This window comes from Brachypodium distachyon, chromosome 1, assembly GCF_000005505.3.
Source record: "Brachypodium distachyon strain Bd21 chromosome 1, Brachypodium_distachyon_v3.0, whole genome shotgun sequence".
Classification (NCBI taxonomy): Eukaryota; Viridiplantae; Streptophyta; class Magnoliopsida; order Poales; family Poaceae; genus Brachypodium; species Brachypodium distachyon.
Window position 1 is genome coordinate 21,402,370 of NC_016131.3, and position 16,702 is coordinate 21,419,071.

General features: G+C 41.6%; 2 protein-coding genes across 4 annotated transcripts; both read left to right on the plus strand.

Annotated features, from left to right (window-relative positions):
* The first annotated feature begins 2,460 nt into the window (after positions 1-2,460).
* On the plus strand, positions 2,461-11,610 carry LOC100837522 (protein RRP6-like 3). 3 transcript variants are annotated; one of them, XR_732343.3, is made up of 13 exons: positions 2,461-2,826; positions 3,709-3,959; positions 4,036-4,134; positions 5,196-5,279; positions 5,827-5,913; positions 6,806-6,926; positions 8,015-8,193; positions 8,273-8,311; positions 8,906-9,414; positions 9,504-10,002; positions 10,295-10,956; positions 11,132-11,278; positions 11,468-11,610. XR_732343.3 is itself a non-coding variant. In XM_010239480.2 (12 exons), exons 1-12 carry the CDS (start codon positions 2,520-2,522, stop codon positions 11,202-11,204), a joined length of 2,910 nt encoding a protein of 969 aa, XP_010237782.1. In that variant the 5' UTR covers positions 2,461-2,519; the 3' UTR covers positions 11,205-11,404. The 3 variants fall into 3 exon arrangements, 1 of the variants encoding a protein (XP_010237782.1); XR_001405303.2 differs by having other exon boundaries at positions 11,424-11,557; XM_010239480.2 differs by lacking the exon at positions 11,468-11,610 and having other exon boundaries at positions 11,132-11,404.
* LOC100824663 (ATP synthase subunit gamma, chloroplastic) lies at positions 11,579-12,979 on the plus strand. The gene has a single exon (XM_003562982.4). The coding sequence runs from the start codon at positions 11,671-11,673 to the stop codon at positions 12,751-12,753; it is 1,083 nt and encodes a 360-aa protein (XP_003563030.1). The 5' UTR covers positions 11,579-11,670; the 3' UTR covers positions 12,754-12,979.
* Positions 12,980-16,702: the final 3,723 nt, after the last annotated feature.

The window sequence follows — 16,702 nt, forward strand, 5'->3', positions numbered from 1 at the left end:
AGATAAGCATGATCCCGCTTGTATCAAGTAATGAACCACACGATTGCTGCCAAGGGCCGACCTCTGCTTGGTGAACCTCTCTTCTATCCTATTTTCAGCTTTTCATTGCTTGTTTAATTCTTTTCTATATTATCTTTAGTTCTTCTCGGCTCACGAGCAAAAAGTGGCAAAATACGGCTAACATATAATTTTCTGTGTGTTGTTCTTTAGTTTTGAGTAAAGCCTATTTTCAATCCAGGAGCTTATACACAAATTTGAAATAAATCTCAACGTCTTAATCCCTGAAATCGGCACACTGTCCTAGTTATTAATCCCGTAGACCTCGGCCTTCAGGGTCCAAACCCCATTTGAGGGGACGGGATCGTTGACGTGGCACAAAAACCTCGAGATTTACTACCGAGTCCACGAAAAAGAAGCCTAGATGGAGGCGTTGCAAGAGGAGAAGCGCTGAATTAGGAGGCGAGATGTGCCCAACAGAAAGATGAAGAAGAAAAGTGCTTGCGTCATTGATCAATTCAATCAAGATATTAGTCATTCGAAGAGAGTGATTTCTTCTGATTTATTTCACGAGGGCTTGTATCAAAATCCACATGTTTAAAACTCTAAACTAAGCATGCAATTTAGTACGTTAAGACCAAACTTGGGATTGCTGATGCGGTAGATTTGTGTGATCCGAGCTGAAATTTTAAAGAGCGAATTTTTTTACGTTCGCTAATAAAAACCTAGCTAGCTATTAAAATGTTTGTTCAATTACATAATTAACATTCTAGTCGGATAGTTGGATCCATGTATTATTCTAGTTGATACTCGGATCCATGTATTACTCCCACAACTATTGGTATACGAACATTAGAACAAAAGACTGGATCGATCAAACAGCCTAAGCATTCTTCATTATTTGGTTTTGCGCCATGTTGAAGTGTACAAACGGATTGCCTAGCCCTTTCCATCAGATTGGTCTTTGAGTTGCGTTAACTAGCACATGAAGCTTGACATGATATCAGAGCTGAAGCCTGAAGGTCTCAAGTTCAAGTCAGCAAATTTATCTTAAAAATTCTTATTACCCCCTCCGTTCACGTATTAGCCTCTTGAGCGTACATCTGAGTTTACATATGTTGACTTGTCTTTCCCGTCACACGTGAGGGGTATAAGTGGATTGCCTAACCTTTTTCATTAGATCAGTCCTTTATTTGCGTTGGCTAGCGCACGAAGCTTGACACGGCACATCAACGATCATGTCCTCCCAAACGAGATTTGAATCCTGAAGATCGAGCTCAGACATGACTAAGTAAGACAAGGTGCTGTCTTGACTTTGTTTATAAGCTCAGGGTTTAAAATGAACTTTACTCTAACATGGCTAACTAGAACAAAGTGCTGATTTCAGAAACAAAGAAATAATATTCATTCTTGACTTTGTCTATAAGTTTATGGTTTAAAATGAACTTTACTCTTTAGTTTATAGGCTGTTAATGTTTTTTCCCCTGAACCTGCCATAGATGAAGGTCATATAGCTACTGCATTAATGGATTTCGTGTATTGGTGTGCATGTGCAAGTGCAACATGCACGGTACGGATAGAGGATGGACAAAGAATAAAATACACCACTAGTTCATGAACTCGGCAAAAATGAACACCTTAATCCATGAACTCGAAAAACGCACATTTAAACCACTAAACTGGGATTAATGTGTCACTTTAGTCTAGAAACAGTTCGGCAGAGCTTACACACGCCACGTCGGCTTTGGCCAAGTACGCGGTTTCTAAATCCCTCTTTCGCATGGTGTTTTTTTTTTGCAAAATCACCAGTCTGGCCACGGCGTTGCTGGTGCTGGAGCGGATGATCGACAGGGCGCGACAGCTCGACGAGGCCATGGCTTCGCTCGATTAGGGAGAGGCACGGCGGAGAGCTAGGCAAGGCGGTCGGGGGAGAGGCACGATTGCAAGGTAAATGATTGCTCGATTGGTGATTTTGGCCGCCTATTTGGAAATTTTAAGATGGATTTTAACCGGATGGGTGATTTTGCAAAAACCACCATGCGAAGAGAGGGATTAGAAGCTGCGGTCCTGGTCTTAGCCGACGTGGTGGCCACGTGGCAGATTTTAGCCTTGTCGAACCGTTTTTGGACTAAAGTGACGCAATAATCCTAATTTATGAATTCATGCATGCGTTTTGCGAGTTCATGAACTAAAATGTTCATTTTTGCCGAGTTCATGAACTAGTATTTTGCTCATGGACAAAATAACCACATGTACATTTTTTTTATAAAAAAGACGTGTATGGTTCCTAAATTTGATGCATACTCCTGCTCTTTTTCGTCAGCAAAAACTATTTGAGAAACTTTTCCCCCCTAGGAACCAATCCGTCAAAAAGCACATTTTTGTGGATCTTCAGAGTAAATATTCCTCTTCAGTCTTCACTCCCTCGGATCAGAACGGTCCAAATCGAGCAAGGTCTTGTCATCTTCTCCTGCATCGCCTACCTCAACCTGACGCCTACCCGTCCGTCCCTACTCTGCGACATGCCCAACGTCAACCTCAAGTCGCGCGCCGCTTTGGCGGCGGCCGCCGCGTGCCTCGCGGTCCTCGCGGCAGCGGCGCTGCTCCACCGCAGGCGCAGCCGATGTCACGCGCCCGCCACGTCTCGCCGCGTCGAGGGGCGGCGGCCCCGACACGCGCGCCGCGCCTGCGAGGAGGAGGAGAAGCCGCAGGCCCGGTTCAAGCGCGTGTTTGCGGATAACTCCTACTCTCCCTTCAAGCACCTGCGGCGTCAGGGCGCCGACCCTGTTGCTGACGGCCAACGCGGCGATGCCCAGCCGCAGCCGCTAGGTGCGCTGTCGCTCCTGATCCCGCTCCTTTTTTGGTCTTGCCATTGCGCTTGTTTGCTCGTCGATTGTGTAGAGCACCTGGTGTGTACAATTGCTTCGTTATGAATGTTCTGCGGGGAATTTCATCGAACATCTCTTTCCAATGTCGCACTGAACTTTCTGTTACTACTGCAATTTGGGGAAGTATGCGCTTCTAGTTATGGCTTGCAGAAGTGCAAACTTTAGGAGTGTTCTTACTGACTACGGAGTAGCAGTGAGTACGTTTGAACTCTGTTGGGGGGGTTGGGGGGGGGGGGGGGGTTCGAACTGCTTGTTCCGTTATCTTGATAATGGAACCGATTGTAAGGTCGTATGGAAAAAAAGAATAAGTGCAAACTTTGGGTGTCAGGTTGGGTAGTCTAATTCCTTCGCACTGGAACCCCGTCCAGCTGCTGTATAAATGCAGCACAATGCTGGTCTACCTCATGCTTCCATTTTACCAGAAGTAGTTCTTAGTTAGTGAAGGTAGTGACCTCGTACCGTAGTATGGTATCAGACCACTGGGAATTATATTTTGCACTGCATATATTAGATTGCACAGCCTTAATCATTAGCCATAACATCGGAAACCATTTGAAACAGCTGATGACTCGCAAGTTTAGGAAATCCTTGCTAAGCAATTTACTTGATTTTTTTTGCTTTCTTATTTCCTCTTGAAGCTTAAGCTGTCATTCTGTTATTAACATGGAGATGGTGCAACTGCCAAGTTAAATGTCTGATTGCATAATCTTTTTAATAAGTGTTGAATGTTCACTTTAAGCTAATTGGTTGCACCTTTGGCCATAACATGAAATGATCTAACAATTTTAATAGTTCCTGAACATGCTTTTTTCCATTGTTACAGAATCATCACAAAAGATGCACCCATTTGGGGAGGAAATTACTTCCTTACTGGACAATCCAACCGGGTTTTCGACTTTTTGCAACTTCACACTAAGCAGCCAATGCCCAGAAATGAGCACCTCATACAATTGGGTCAACACAGTTGCTCAATTGGAGCATCTAGCTAAATTGTTGAGTGATGAAGAAGTTTTTGCTGTTGATACAGAGCAACATAGCCTTCGGTCCTTCCTAGGATATACTGCACTTGTGCAGGTAATTGTCAATAGATGCACTCTTGATGCTCTGCTGCTGTTTATCAAGGTTGTAACATATAAATTTCCTCTTGTAGATATCTACCCAGAAGGAAGATTATTTGATAGACACAATTGCGCTACATGATGCAATGGGCATTCTAAGACCAGTTTTTTCCAGTCCGTCCATCTGTAAGGTAGTGTATCTTTATATCTGATGATGTCTAGAAAACTATTTATTTTCGTTTCCAGCATTACAGTTGCTGAAAAGCGGTATTTAACTATCTAACTTGACATGCATTTCGGTAACAAACTGGACCTAGGAAGCTCTAGAACAGTGCAAGTCAGTGACTACACACCACTCGCCTACTGCGTGGCAGTTTTAGAACAGTGTATTTAGGACAGATATTACAGGGATAGACGGTGCATCCTAACAGAAACAAGGTATCCCATCCCGCATCACATTCTATGAGCCACTCTTAGCACTAAACTTGACTACACGCCACCTGCCTACTGTGTGGCAGTTTTAGAACACTGTATTTACAGCAGGTATTACAGGGATAGACTGTGCATCCCAACAGAAATAAGGTATCCCATCCTGCATCAAATTCTATGAGGCACTCTTAGCACTAAGCCTAGAATAAAATATAAAATATATCCACAGAATTTCTGCTTGATTCTTCTGATTATGAACCTGGCTATTTCCATAAAGAAGGCCACATCAATTCCTACGTATGATAGTTTACCGTACCTCACGATTCACATTGTCTAAGGGTTGAAGTTTGTCTTCTCTAGAGTCAATATGCAGGATAGTCCAAGGGCCTAAGCTCAAGTTTTAATCTGCTGTAGTTTATGCCCCCAGAAACAGAGCTACTTAGATAATTGTGTCTACCTGTATCAAGAAGCATTAGCACAAGGGCAGAGCAATCTGTAATAGAAAGATGCCATCAGATGGAATACCTTGAAGGGAAATAAGTTACACTGTCAGACTTAAAAGTTTCAGTCAGCACTAATGAAACATGGACGTGCACACTTGTAATTAGACTTTCATTTCAGTTGACACTTGTAAAAGATGAAGCATTGATGTGTATGCTTGTGCACAGATGGATGTCACAGGTCTAACAGTTTCACTCTACCCTCTCGAATGTCACAGGTCTAACAGTTTCAGTCTACCCTCTATGCTTGCCTCAACAGAAGATCCACACCGCTATTGTTTTTAAAAAGGCATAATCATTTATCTTCTTCCTTTGTTCTTCAGATCTTCCACGGAGCTGACAATGATGTTCTTTGGCTTCAGAGAGATTTTCATATTTATGTCGTGAATATTTTTGATACTGCCAAAGTAAGTGCCTATACAATGTATACTGGGAAGATTTATTATGATTCTGCAAACTTTTGCTTGCGCAGCCAAATAGCGTGCCTTGACATTTTTATACAAATGCTTTATTAGTTTGACCATACCAAACTTCTTAGGTATCACATTACATGTAAATATGTTGTACTTGCTCTAATGAAAAGAAAGAAAATCAATGGCAGCAAATGCTTGATCTAAACCATACCTATTCATTCTGTCTGCCACTAAGCATCATCGTCCGATATTGCGATCTTGGGTGGTTTCAGATATTTAACATATGAGCACTGACTGTACTTAATTGCTTCTGTTTCAATTATGAATTTGTGTTTTCAGTTTCAGTCGCAATATTAACTGACATGTTTGAATGCAACCTCACTTGCTTCCTTGTTATGCTATGTGTGTATGCAGATTCTTAACTGCTGCTTCAAATTAATTTAATTACTTAATTACTTAATTGCAACCTCACTTGCTTCCTTGTTATGCCTTTGTGTGTATGCAGATTCTTAATTGCCTCTTAAAATTTATTTAATTTCAGGCATGTGAGGTTCTATCAAAACCACAGAAATCATTAGCATATTTGCTCGAAATATATTGTGGAGTGACCACTGACAAGACAATGCAGGCAAGTAATCCTTCAAGTTTGGCTTAAACAGCTAGCTCGCTAAAGCTAGTCAAGTCTTCAGTGACAATTAACTTATGCATTGATTTGTTTACTAGCTGGTTAGCTCTCATGTGCATCCTCAACTTCTGCATGATTATCTCCTTTCAGTACTTGAAAAAATTAATGTAGTCTCGATGGTGCTTTCTATATTTTGAGCCAAACCGGAAGCTTGGTATTTTCTTGCGATGTAACGCTGTAAAAGAAAAGATCTACAAAAGTTGCAACTTAGGTTTCCTTAGCAATTCTTTTAGACTATTGAGGGTTTATCATAAGTGTCCAACAGCAAGCTATATGCTTCGCTGTAGTTTAAGCTCATAAGCATTTGAGTGTACTAATTAAATATTGAATTCTGCTTTATCCATAATTTTTCATGATACTGAATCTAGTGTAGCTGTATGTTCCAGTTCATCTATGTAATCATGTCCTCATGATATGTAGTCAGCTCTAACATCATCTCCTGATCAGTGATCACTGATCTTGACACCCTTCACAACCTGGCCCTCAGATGGATGTAATATCCTTAGTTCTTTTTTGTCATTACTTGCATCGATGAATGCATGCTTACCTATTCCTGTCTACCTTATTCAGTTAGAAGAAACCACAGTTTAATCAACCTCAGCCGAGCTTTCTTTAAAGCCAATATTTCAGAAGCTATTAATTAATTTGATTATGCATTCAATTTTGGTCTCGAGTATGTGATAGACAAAAGAAAATGATAAGCAAGTGCTTTCTGCGTAATAAAAAAAAAATTCAAGCATACATTAAAGCTCGCTGAAAACAAGTTACACACACCAGTTTCAAATATCATAATTGCTGCAATTTCTTTTCATTTTATTCTGATTTGATATTTCAGCGTGAAGATTGGAGAGTGCGCCCTCTGACACCGGAAATGGTTGAGTATGCTCGTTCTGATGCCCACTATCTGTTGAAAATTGCAAATTGTTTGGCATCAGAGCTCCATGCAAAAGCCTGTGGTATGATTCTAACTTCTAAGTGCTATGTAATCATCTCTCTTCCCATAATTTCTACTGCCCTTTTCTAGATTAACAGTTCTTGTATTGTTCAGCACACTCCAGCATCATTCAATATTGAATACAGCTGATATTTTATATCCCTGGACTATAGTAGTCATGATCCTTCTTATTGAACTATTTTCACATGAGCTAATTTGCATCAATATTGTTGGAGCTCACTCTTCAGTTGGATTAAGCCTTTTTCTTATTTTGTGCCAATGGAAGTTACTTCATGTAGCTCTGGTATGCTTATGGCTGATGCCTGATTGCGAGGTTCTGAAATTGGATTTCATCCCCGGAGGACGTGTGTAGTTTTAATTTCAAAAGGCTTCTACTGCTTGAGCTGTTCCTGGAGAACTATCTTGGAATAATCAAATAAAGTTACTTACCATCCGTTGTGTTCTCTAACTACAAAGATTTTCAAAATGGTGTTCTCTCAATGTTAACAGTACACATTCGAATGTGGCATTTCTATTCCAATATGTATATCTGTGAATTTCGTCATTATCTTTTAAAATGTATATCCTTATTTTAACTTTTCCCTGAGAGCACTTATGAATTATCCCATATATGCCAATAGGTACAACTCTATCTAGATGTGCAAAAAGTGGAGGCATATTTATATTTATTCTTTGTCAAGTATCTAAAGATTCTTTGGTGACATCAACAGGAACTTTGGCCTTGTAAGCAAAATTAAGTCTTTAATACATGCGTACACATTCTTGACCTGCAGTTAAGAACTGGAACTAACATTAACGGGATGAAGAAAATGCAATTCTGTGATCTTAAATATGTATTCGACTCATTCCTTATCTCTAATCTCTTGTTAAGAAATGGAACTAACATTAAGGGATCAGGAAAAAGGATATATGTTGTGAATGAATGGAATTAAGGGTCAACAGTATTATATTTCTCAACTGCCAAAGTGATGTTTTACGGTTTTACCTCACATCTTGTTGGCCTTTTAAACCAAATCACATAATATTATATTAGTATCCCCTGCTGCACATGTTAGTTTTTTATCATTTGTAATATCTATTGTGCTTCAGATTCGCCAGATGGTAAAACCAATTTTTTCCTGGAGGCTAGCCGTCGGTCAAACATGGTGTGCATGCAACTATATGCGAAGGAAATTGAATGTCCTCCAGGAGCTTCCTCTGCAGCATCTATTCTCTCACGTAATTTACAAACTCATGGACTTGACTCCAAGAAATCTAGTGAAGTGAAGGTGCTTGTTTTTTTATGCATCTGGATCAGCCTGCTTGCCAGTGATTTCAATAAGTTCTGAAGAAATTAATTTTATGCAGGATCTTGTTCGGAAATTTTGCGCATGGAGAGATTTAATGGTCAGCCAACATACCCTTATTTCCCTTGATTGTTTTTCACATTTCTGTTGGAGTATCCTCATTCGTTGTTGATCCTGTTAGCTGCAAGCGAGTGTTGGAGCTGTCGTAGGTTTTGGGACAAGGGCATACTGCCTTTGCTTTGCGTGTTGTCTTGGAGGCAACTTACCCAAGGCAATGGAAGCGTCTCAGTTTTTGCCCTTCTTTCGTACAAATGATTTCTTGAAGGACATACACTCTTTTCGTATAGAGGTAGTAGCATAAGAAAAACTTGAACCAAATCTTAAGGATGTGGAAACTGACTAACTAACTAACTAACTAACTAACTAACTTGGAAACAAACCATTGGCACTCTAGGAGAAAATAACCATGCTTGCGGCTTCCATAGCTGTGGCCCCACATGGCATCAGCCATATTAGAACACGTACATAGGTTATATGTGAAACACATTTCTGCATAATCACTGTTTCTTGAGTTTGTTTCGCACTCTTCCAAGGTATATTATCTTAATAGCACAGCATATATGCATTCTTGTATTTTGTGCCTTCTGGTCTGTTCTTTTTGATTTGTTCAAATGTCTTGGGGACCTCATTCCAGGCTCGCATGCATGATGAAAGCTTACGATATATCCTGTCAGATCAAGCTATAGCCTCCCTTGCTGTTAGTGTTCCCAAAGGTCCAATGGAGATGTGTACTGTCATAGCAGAGACCGAGCTGAGTTCTTCAACTACACATTCTTCCTTGTCATCACCATCCCCTATTGTTGTCGCTCACATTGAAGAACTTTGCTATCTCATTGAGGACACCACTGTCAGCATGGATGACTTATTTACAAGTTTGCTTGGGAAGTATAAAGAACCAAGTGGACTATGTCGACTATCAGTTTATAATTATAACCTTGTATCACAGCTAAGTTTGAAGCAAACAAATATGTTTGTCTTTGCTTCAAGCGGAGAAAAGTTGTTGACAGCACCACCTAATAAAAAGGCTTCCCGGGAATCATTCATAAAAAAGTTTTCATGTAAGTCCCCAGTTTATCACAATTGCAGGATCTATGCTAGTGATGGAAGACTACTTTGCTACTGTGACCGCAAAAAATTGGAATGGTCAGTCTCTTAGATGCTATACGTGCTTATAAATATGTAACCAACATCATAGTTTTTTTTTGTCCAACTGACTGATTCTTATTTCCCAGGTATATTCAACGGGATTTGGCAAAGTTGGTAGAAGATAATCCCCCAGGAATCATGCTTCTCTTCGAACCTAAGGGTCGTCCAGAGGATGAAGATAATGAATTTTATATCCAGAGCAAGAAAAATATTTGTGTTGGATGTGGAGAAAAGAGCCACTATATCAGATATAGAATAATACCATCTTGCTACAGGATGCATTTTCCGGAGCACCTAAAGAGCCACCGTTCACATGATATTGTGCTTCTATGTGTGGATTGCCATGAAATCGCTCATTCAGCAGCTGAGAAGTACAAGAGGCGACTAGCAGAAGAACTTGGGATACCCCTTTTCGTGCAGAGGATAGTGAACTCGGGTGATAGAAGTTTAATAACAGATGCATCAGTATCTGATGAAAAATCAAATGGATCGGGTGTGTCTCCTTTGCTGCTCAGGACTGCTGCAATGGCCCTTCTACGGCATGGAACCAATATGCCTTCGAAGAGATGTGAAGAGCTAATGCAGGTGCCAACATCCTTCTAGTATTCTTGGCTTCATCTATAGGCACCATCTGCAGTTTCCTGACATTGTCTTATGAAACACACCTTTTAATGCTATTCCCTCCGTCCCATATTAAGTGTCCCAACTTTGTCTAGATATGCATGTACGTACACACTAAAACGCGTCTAGACATATACACAAAGTTGCGACACTTAATATGGGACGGAGGGAGTAGTTGCCAATATTTTGTCCTGATGAAATAAATATTTGTCCTTAGCTTTAGATCTGTTTTACCAATACATTCATTTCGCTGCAGATTGTAAAGTCGTACTACGGTGGTAGGGATGTGACTCCTGAAGACTTGGAGATGGCATTACTTGTTGGTATGAGCCCCCATGAACGAAGGAGGCTTGAAAAGAAAAAGGGGTATCCTCATTCTTTTAGAGCTCAGACTCAAAACATTATTAGAAAGAGTAGCAACGGGACCATCTTAGAAGACAATGGACATGATTCAGAAAATAGCCATGCGCTTCCTCAGCAACTTCCAGAAGATGGAAATGAGAATAACGGAAATAATGGTGAACAAGATGCTGACGAGACTGAGTGTAATAGTCAGGCAGAAGATTTAACTGTTAGCCAAGGAAGCACAAGTATACTGGATGATTCCACTTCTGGGCCCAATACGGAGACAGTTAGAACAGATGCCGTGCAGCACTCAAGCAGCGCATTCGGTCGTGTGACTGTCCATCTCGATGAGGATCCAACCAGCAGTGACAATTCCAGCCAAGCTATTTCCAGGAATGCTGACAAGAAGATATCGCTGTTGGGACATGGGCATCACGGTAAACAAGTTGTGGAGCTTTTGCTGGCCAACGGTGGGGAGGAGGCTGTTCACCAGTTTTGCCAAAGGTGGAGGCATGTTTTTGTAGAAGCTGTTCACCCCCGTTATTTACCTTCTGGTTGGAATATAAATCACAGGTATATATCCTTTTGTTTTGCGTAATACCTGAAATTTCGTCTGCCTGGAATGACCCTAGATACCTGGTTAGCTGCATCATGACCTTGAAAGATGTCTCTCTGTGAATTGTGATTATCTTTTCCTCCAAATTTATCTTTCGAAAACTCAGATATTTACCGAGCATCTTCTATGCAGTGGACGAAGGGATTTCGGTGACTTCAGTGTCTACAAACCATCCAACCAAGAGCCTCAGCCTGCTGGCCTATAGGGGCAGCGGATCAGTACCTTCTTTTACAGAGTTGCTTCCATTTCATCAAGCCTGATATTTACCCGTTTCTTTCGGTATGTGACGCCTGGCTTGTTTCGAACACTGGAAGTTTACAAAAGATTTTTGTATCAGTTTGACAAGAAACATTTATATTCACTTTAGACGAAGTACCTGATATGTACTGTAGTATATTCCTTTTATTCTCTGTGTTGTTTTAAGAGTTTTGTTCGACAAGGCTAAAAAAAGAAGAGAAATGGAAACAGGCGAGGCAGGCAGGCAGGGCGCTCCACATGATCCTTGGCAATCTCGGTCAGTAGCCTCCACCACTCAGCCCGGCTTGAAAACCCCACCAGCTCACTTCTCCACCCAAACCCAATCCAAAATCTTTCCCTCCCTCCCGTCCGTTCCCCTCCGCCTCCGCCTCTGCCTCTGCGGCCGCCGGTGACGCGCCAGGCGCCAGCCAGCCATGTCGTGCTCCCACCTCTCCACCGCGTGGTCCTCCTCCGCGCTCGCCAGCTCCTCCACCCGCCGCCGCGGCGCAAGCAGCAGCAGCAGCAGCAGCCTCGTGGTGCGGTGCTCCCTCCGCGACCTCCGCAACCGCATCGAGTCCGTCCGCAACACGCAGAAGATCACGGAGGCGATGAAGCTGGTGGCCGCCGCCAAGGTCCGTCGCGCGCAGGAGGCCGTGGTCTCCTCCCGCCCCTTCTCCGAGGCCCTCGTGGAGGTGCTCTACAACATGAACCAGGAGATCCAGACGGAGGACATCGACCTACCCCTCACCCGCCAGCGCTCCGTCAAGCGCGTCGCCCTCGTCGTCCTCACCGGCGAGCGCGGCCTCTGCGGCGCCTTCAACAACAACGTGCTCAAGAAGGCCGAGTCCCGCATGGAGGAGCTCAGGCAGCTGGGCGTGGAGTACACCGTCATCAGCGTCGGCAAGAAGGGGAACGCCTACTTCCAGCGCCGCCCCTACATCCCCTCCGAGCGCTTCCTCGAGCTCGCCGGCATCCCCACAGTCAAGGACTCGCAGGCCATCTGCGACCTCGTCTACTCCCTCTTCGTCGCCGAGGAGGTCGACAAGGTGGAACTGCTCTACTCCAAGTTCGTCTCCCTCGTCCGCTCCGACCCCATCATCCAGACGCTGCTGCCCATGTCCCCCAAGGGCGAGATCTGCGACGTCAACGGCATCTGCGTCGACGCCACTGAGGACGAGCTCTTCAAGCTCACTACCAAGGAAGGCAAGCTCACCGTCGAGCGCGAGAAGATCAAGATCGAGACGCAGCCTTTCTCCCCCGTCGTCCAGTTCGAGCAGGACCCCGTCCAGATCCTCGACGCGCTCCTCCCGCTCTATCTCAACAGCCAGATCCTGCGTGCCCTCCAGGAGTCGCTTGCCAGCGAGCTCGCCGCCAGGATGAGCGCCATGAGCAGCGCCACGGACAACGCCATCGATCTCCGGAAAAATCTCTCCATTATCTACAACCGTCGGCGCCAGGCCAAGATCACTGGAGAGATCCTGGAGATCGTCGCCGGCGCGGACGCCCTCTCCGGCTGATTCCTCCTCCTAGCCTGAGCTGAGCCGCCGCTGTTATATATAATTCTTCTTTCACTCTTTTTCTCCTCTCTTCTCCTTCTGTTCTGTTGTTGGGTCTATCTGTAATCATTTGTCATAGCACAAAAAAGGATGTGTCTGATCTGTTCGATCGCCCGATACACAAGATTTGAGTTCAGAGGTGCCAAATGTATAATCCAGAGTATTTATCTATCTTCACTGTTAATCAGATGATCCTCGCCTGGTATTTATCTATCTTCAAACAAATCTACACTGAATTCTCAAGGGATCATACACAAGCCGCAGAGATCTACTTTGATAATTTTGTGTTCTGTCCCTGTAAACAGTCAACTAATTTACATAAATCTCTCCGGGGACCTGTTCGGTTCCAGGAGTCTGCGAGGTTTGGAGATTTGGCCACTCCTCGAAAGCACCAACATTATAATTTCTTCCAGCCATGTCGTCTTTGATTTTTGAGGAGTCTGGCAGTCAGCCGATCAGCTTATACGTCTTCTTGCTTATAGTTAGTTCAGTGCCATTTGCCAGTTTTTCTTTAGCTGAACAGGGGCCAAAACCCCTGGTTACATTAAACTGAAAGTTCGACACACAAAACGAAAGTATACTTTGGGAAATCCATTCAGCACCTCAGCTGGAAATCTAGGGCTCATTTTGTTTGAAGGATAAAAGATTAATACAGGATTTCAACTCTTGGGATCTTTCCTACGTGTAGGATTTGTTTTATAGGGATAGAGATGCTAGAATCTTAAGGATTGTGTCCAAATTGACCTAATTCTTAAGGATTCTAAACACCTTATTTAAAAATCCTAAGACTTGGAGTGTGCATGGCATTCCACTTCTCTACTTTTCCTATTCCTATTATTTCAAAATCATGTGAACCGAATAAGCCCTAAGTAATGAGCATTGGATACTGTGGTCATCAACAAAGCAAGATAACTGCACTACTGCAGGAAGAGTATATGTATTGCAGACCCTAGAGAATCTTGAAATCAACGTTGAACAAATAATATCTTCAAGAAAACTTTGCACATTATTCAATTTGCATGGTAGTCATAGCAACCCATTTCACTTATAGTGAAAATAGAGCAAAAAAGTGCCTTGCTTCCATCAGGTATTTTAGATTCTGGAAATAATTGTGGAGAGAATTCCATATTTGCTACTCAAAATTTGCCCATATGTCCAAGACTCGGAATTTTCTTGTTCCAAAATTACCACTGAAATTTTGTATGTGGCACAAATATGCCACTACCGTGAGTTGACCGCTAGTTTACCGTTAAATAAGAGATGAAAAGACAATTTTGGCTTTTCCAAAAAAAGACAATTTTGTCCCTAAGTAGTATGTTGATTTCCTTTAAAACAAAGTACTCAGTTTAGAGAACTTATATTTTCATATTTTGCCCCTAGGTGGTATTTCAATTTTTCATGCCAAAATCATCATTACTCATTTTTTACTGAAACTTACTTCGAAATAGTGTGTTACTGACATATTAAAAATCTGAAAATATAAGTTCTCTAATATGAGTACTTTGTTGTAAAGAAAATCAACATATTACCTAGGGATGAAATTGTCTTTTCATCTCTTATTGAACGGTCAACTAGTGGTAGTGGCATATTTGTACGCCATGCAAACTTTCAGTGGCAAATTTGAAACAAGAAAATTATGAGTGGCATTTGGGCATATGGGCAAAATTTGAGTAGCAAATATGGAATTATCTCATAATTGTGCTGCATACCAATTCCTATCTAAGTATTGAGAAATTAACAGACATTCCTATGAAATTACTTTTTTAGTCATTCTTTTTATATTGTGTGTAGTCCAGTAAATGGAGCAAACTCTTAGTATTATTGACTTTATTGCCATATTTGAAACAATAATGAACATGTACGTGGCTAGCATATATACTTTGTATCAAGCAGCACAAGTGACAAAAAAGAGAGGAAAAGATGTGGCATACATAGCAGTGATTACAAATGATTGAACACTTGTAACTGTGACAATGCATGAAAGATATTAACAGGGGGTGTACATGCAAGGAAGATATATAGTGTAAGTCAGTAGGTGCCAATATCTTATCGATGCATTAAGGTGAACATAGTCAACAGAACCAGCAAGAAAATATCCACAATTAAACGAGCATTGACAGTTTGAGAATGTGTGGTTAAGTTAAAGCAAACTTGAACCTAGAATCGCACCCAATCTGGCAATGTTGTTTATAGCACGCTGCTCCTTCCTCGGAAATTATAGCGCGCTCCTTTAGATGAGGTAACTACCAAAGCTACCTGGTCAACTTGAATCAATTATCCAATCAGAACACTATATTGTGGGCCTGTGTTCCAACATTAGGAGTAGTGTCAGTGTCCCCTCCAACAAGATAGATTGGCCTATTTAGTGCTCTTGACCTCTCTGATATCATTGTCCCATCTACATACTCGACAAATCCTGCATTCATCAGTGAAGTTGTAGAAATTTTATCAGTCAGAATTTCATAATATGTGGGATATAGGCAAACTGGAATTCCAACACTATTAAGCATCAAGTGCATAAACATTTTGCATGAGTACAGGGAAATGAGGAATGACTTCGGTTTATTCAATCATGAAATTCCACATGAAAAAGACGTACTTTAAAGGTCGAATGGTCTTTTGATAGGTATACGCAAATGCCACATCTCAAACGTCCTGCACAATACTAATAATCTTTAGTTGCAGTGGTGAAGAAATGAAGCAATCTCAGATTCCCTCTAATCACTCTTACTTTGCTAATATCCCATAGTAAGTGGTGGGTCAGCCCTAAACCAACGACTTCAATTCCTGCAAGACGAAAATAATAATGATGGTTACTCCAGTTTTTTTTGAAATGGCAGGAAACAAACTGATTCAAGCTATGAGAGAAATGTTCTAAAGTTAGTCATTCAGTCACAATGGAGTTAGGGTAGAAGCCAAAAACGGAGATCTGGCAACAATTTCATAGGAGGATTTTATTTATATTACAAGTATAAAACTGGCAAAAGAGAACGCTCCAGTTCACTGATTCTACAACTAAAACCCGGCTATTCACGTGTGTTAGCTTGTGTGCGAGATTTTCAGAGTGTTTTTTGTTTTTGTTGCTTATGTTTTTGGCACGATCTGAAAGCTCCCTCTGATCCTAAATTGTTGTCGAAGTATTACATGTATCTAGACGTTTTTTAAGAATAGATACATTCATATTTAGCCAAATTTGAGTCAAGAATTTAGAATCAAGAAGTACCAAGCTGTCAAGAACATCGGCTGCATGACCGGTAACTCGCCTACATAGTTCTGATATCATTTCTCTTATTTTAGTGATCTTGTTCCGAAGTCACACAGTAAGCTTACGTTTTATTTTTATGTTGAGAAGGTATGATTACTTGCTGATATATAACATATGGCTAAGAGCTGTAGGACTAAATCTGATCTCCTGACATCTTCCAGTAAGAAGTGTTATAGCTTATGAACATTGCCCATGATTTAACATTATACTCCCTCCGTCCAACAAAAGATGTCTCAAGTTTGTCAAAATTTGGATGTATTTAGACATAACTTAGTTTATAGATGCATTCAAATTTAGTTAAAATTGAGACATTTTTTGTTGGACGGAGGGAGTATTAAAAGGGTCACAATCAACATTAGTCATGGTTCTAAAAGAAACATAATGTGCTATAATGCAAACACGGCTGAGAGACATGGACTCTTATCGCAAATAACAGAACACGCATCACTGATTAATTGCACAGTGAAGCGAACCATAAATAGCAGCGCACTGATATATGGAGACAATACATCTAAAATATTTGAAATAAATTGGCCGCTGCGTGTTTTTTTTTTGAGAGAGAGCTAAATTGGCCGCTGCGTTGTTACCACGCATGAAGCAGAATAAGAAAGTAATCATTCTTGTTTAAGACGGTGCAAATAGCTG

Bases quoted from the DNA above. Each gene is read 5' to 3' on its own strand.
- LOC100837522 (XM_010239480.2), top strand. From the start codon at position 2,520: ATGCCCAACGTCAACCTCAAGTCGCGCGCCGCTTTGGCGGCGGCCGCC. The intron at 2,827-3,708 runs GTGCGCTGTCGC...CCATTGTTACAG, and splicing joins TGCCCAGCCGCAGCCGCTAG to AATCATCACAAAAGATGCAC. The intron at 9,415-9,503 runs GTCAGTCTCTTA...CTTATTTCCCAG, and splicing joins GACCGCAAAAAATTGGAATG to GTATATTCAACGGGATTTGG.
- LOC100824663 (XM_003562982.4), top strand. From the start codon at position 11,671: ATGTCGTGCTCCCACCTCTCCACCGCGTGGTCCTCCTCCGCGCTCGCC.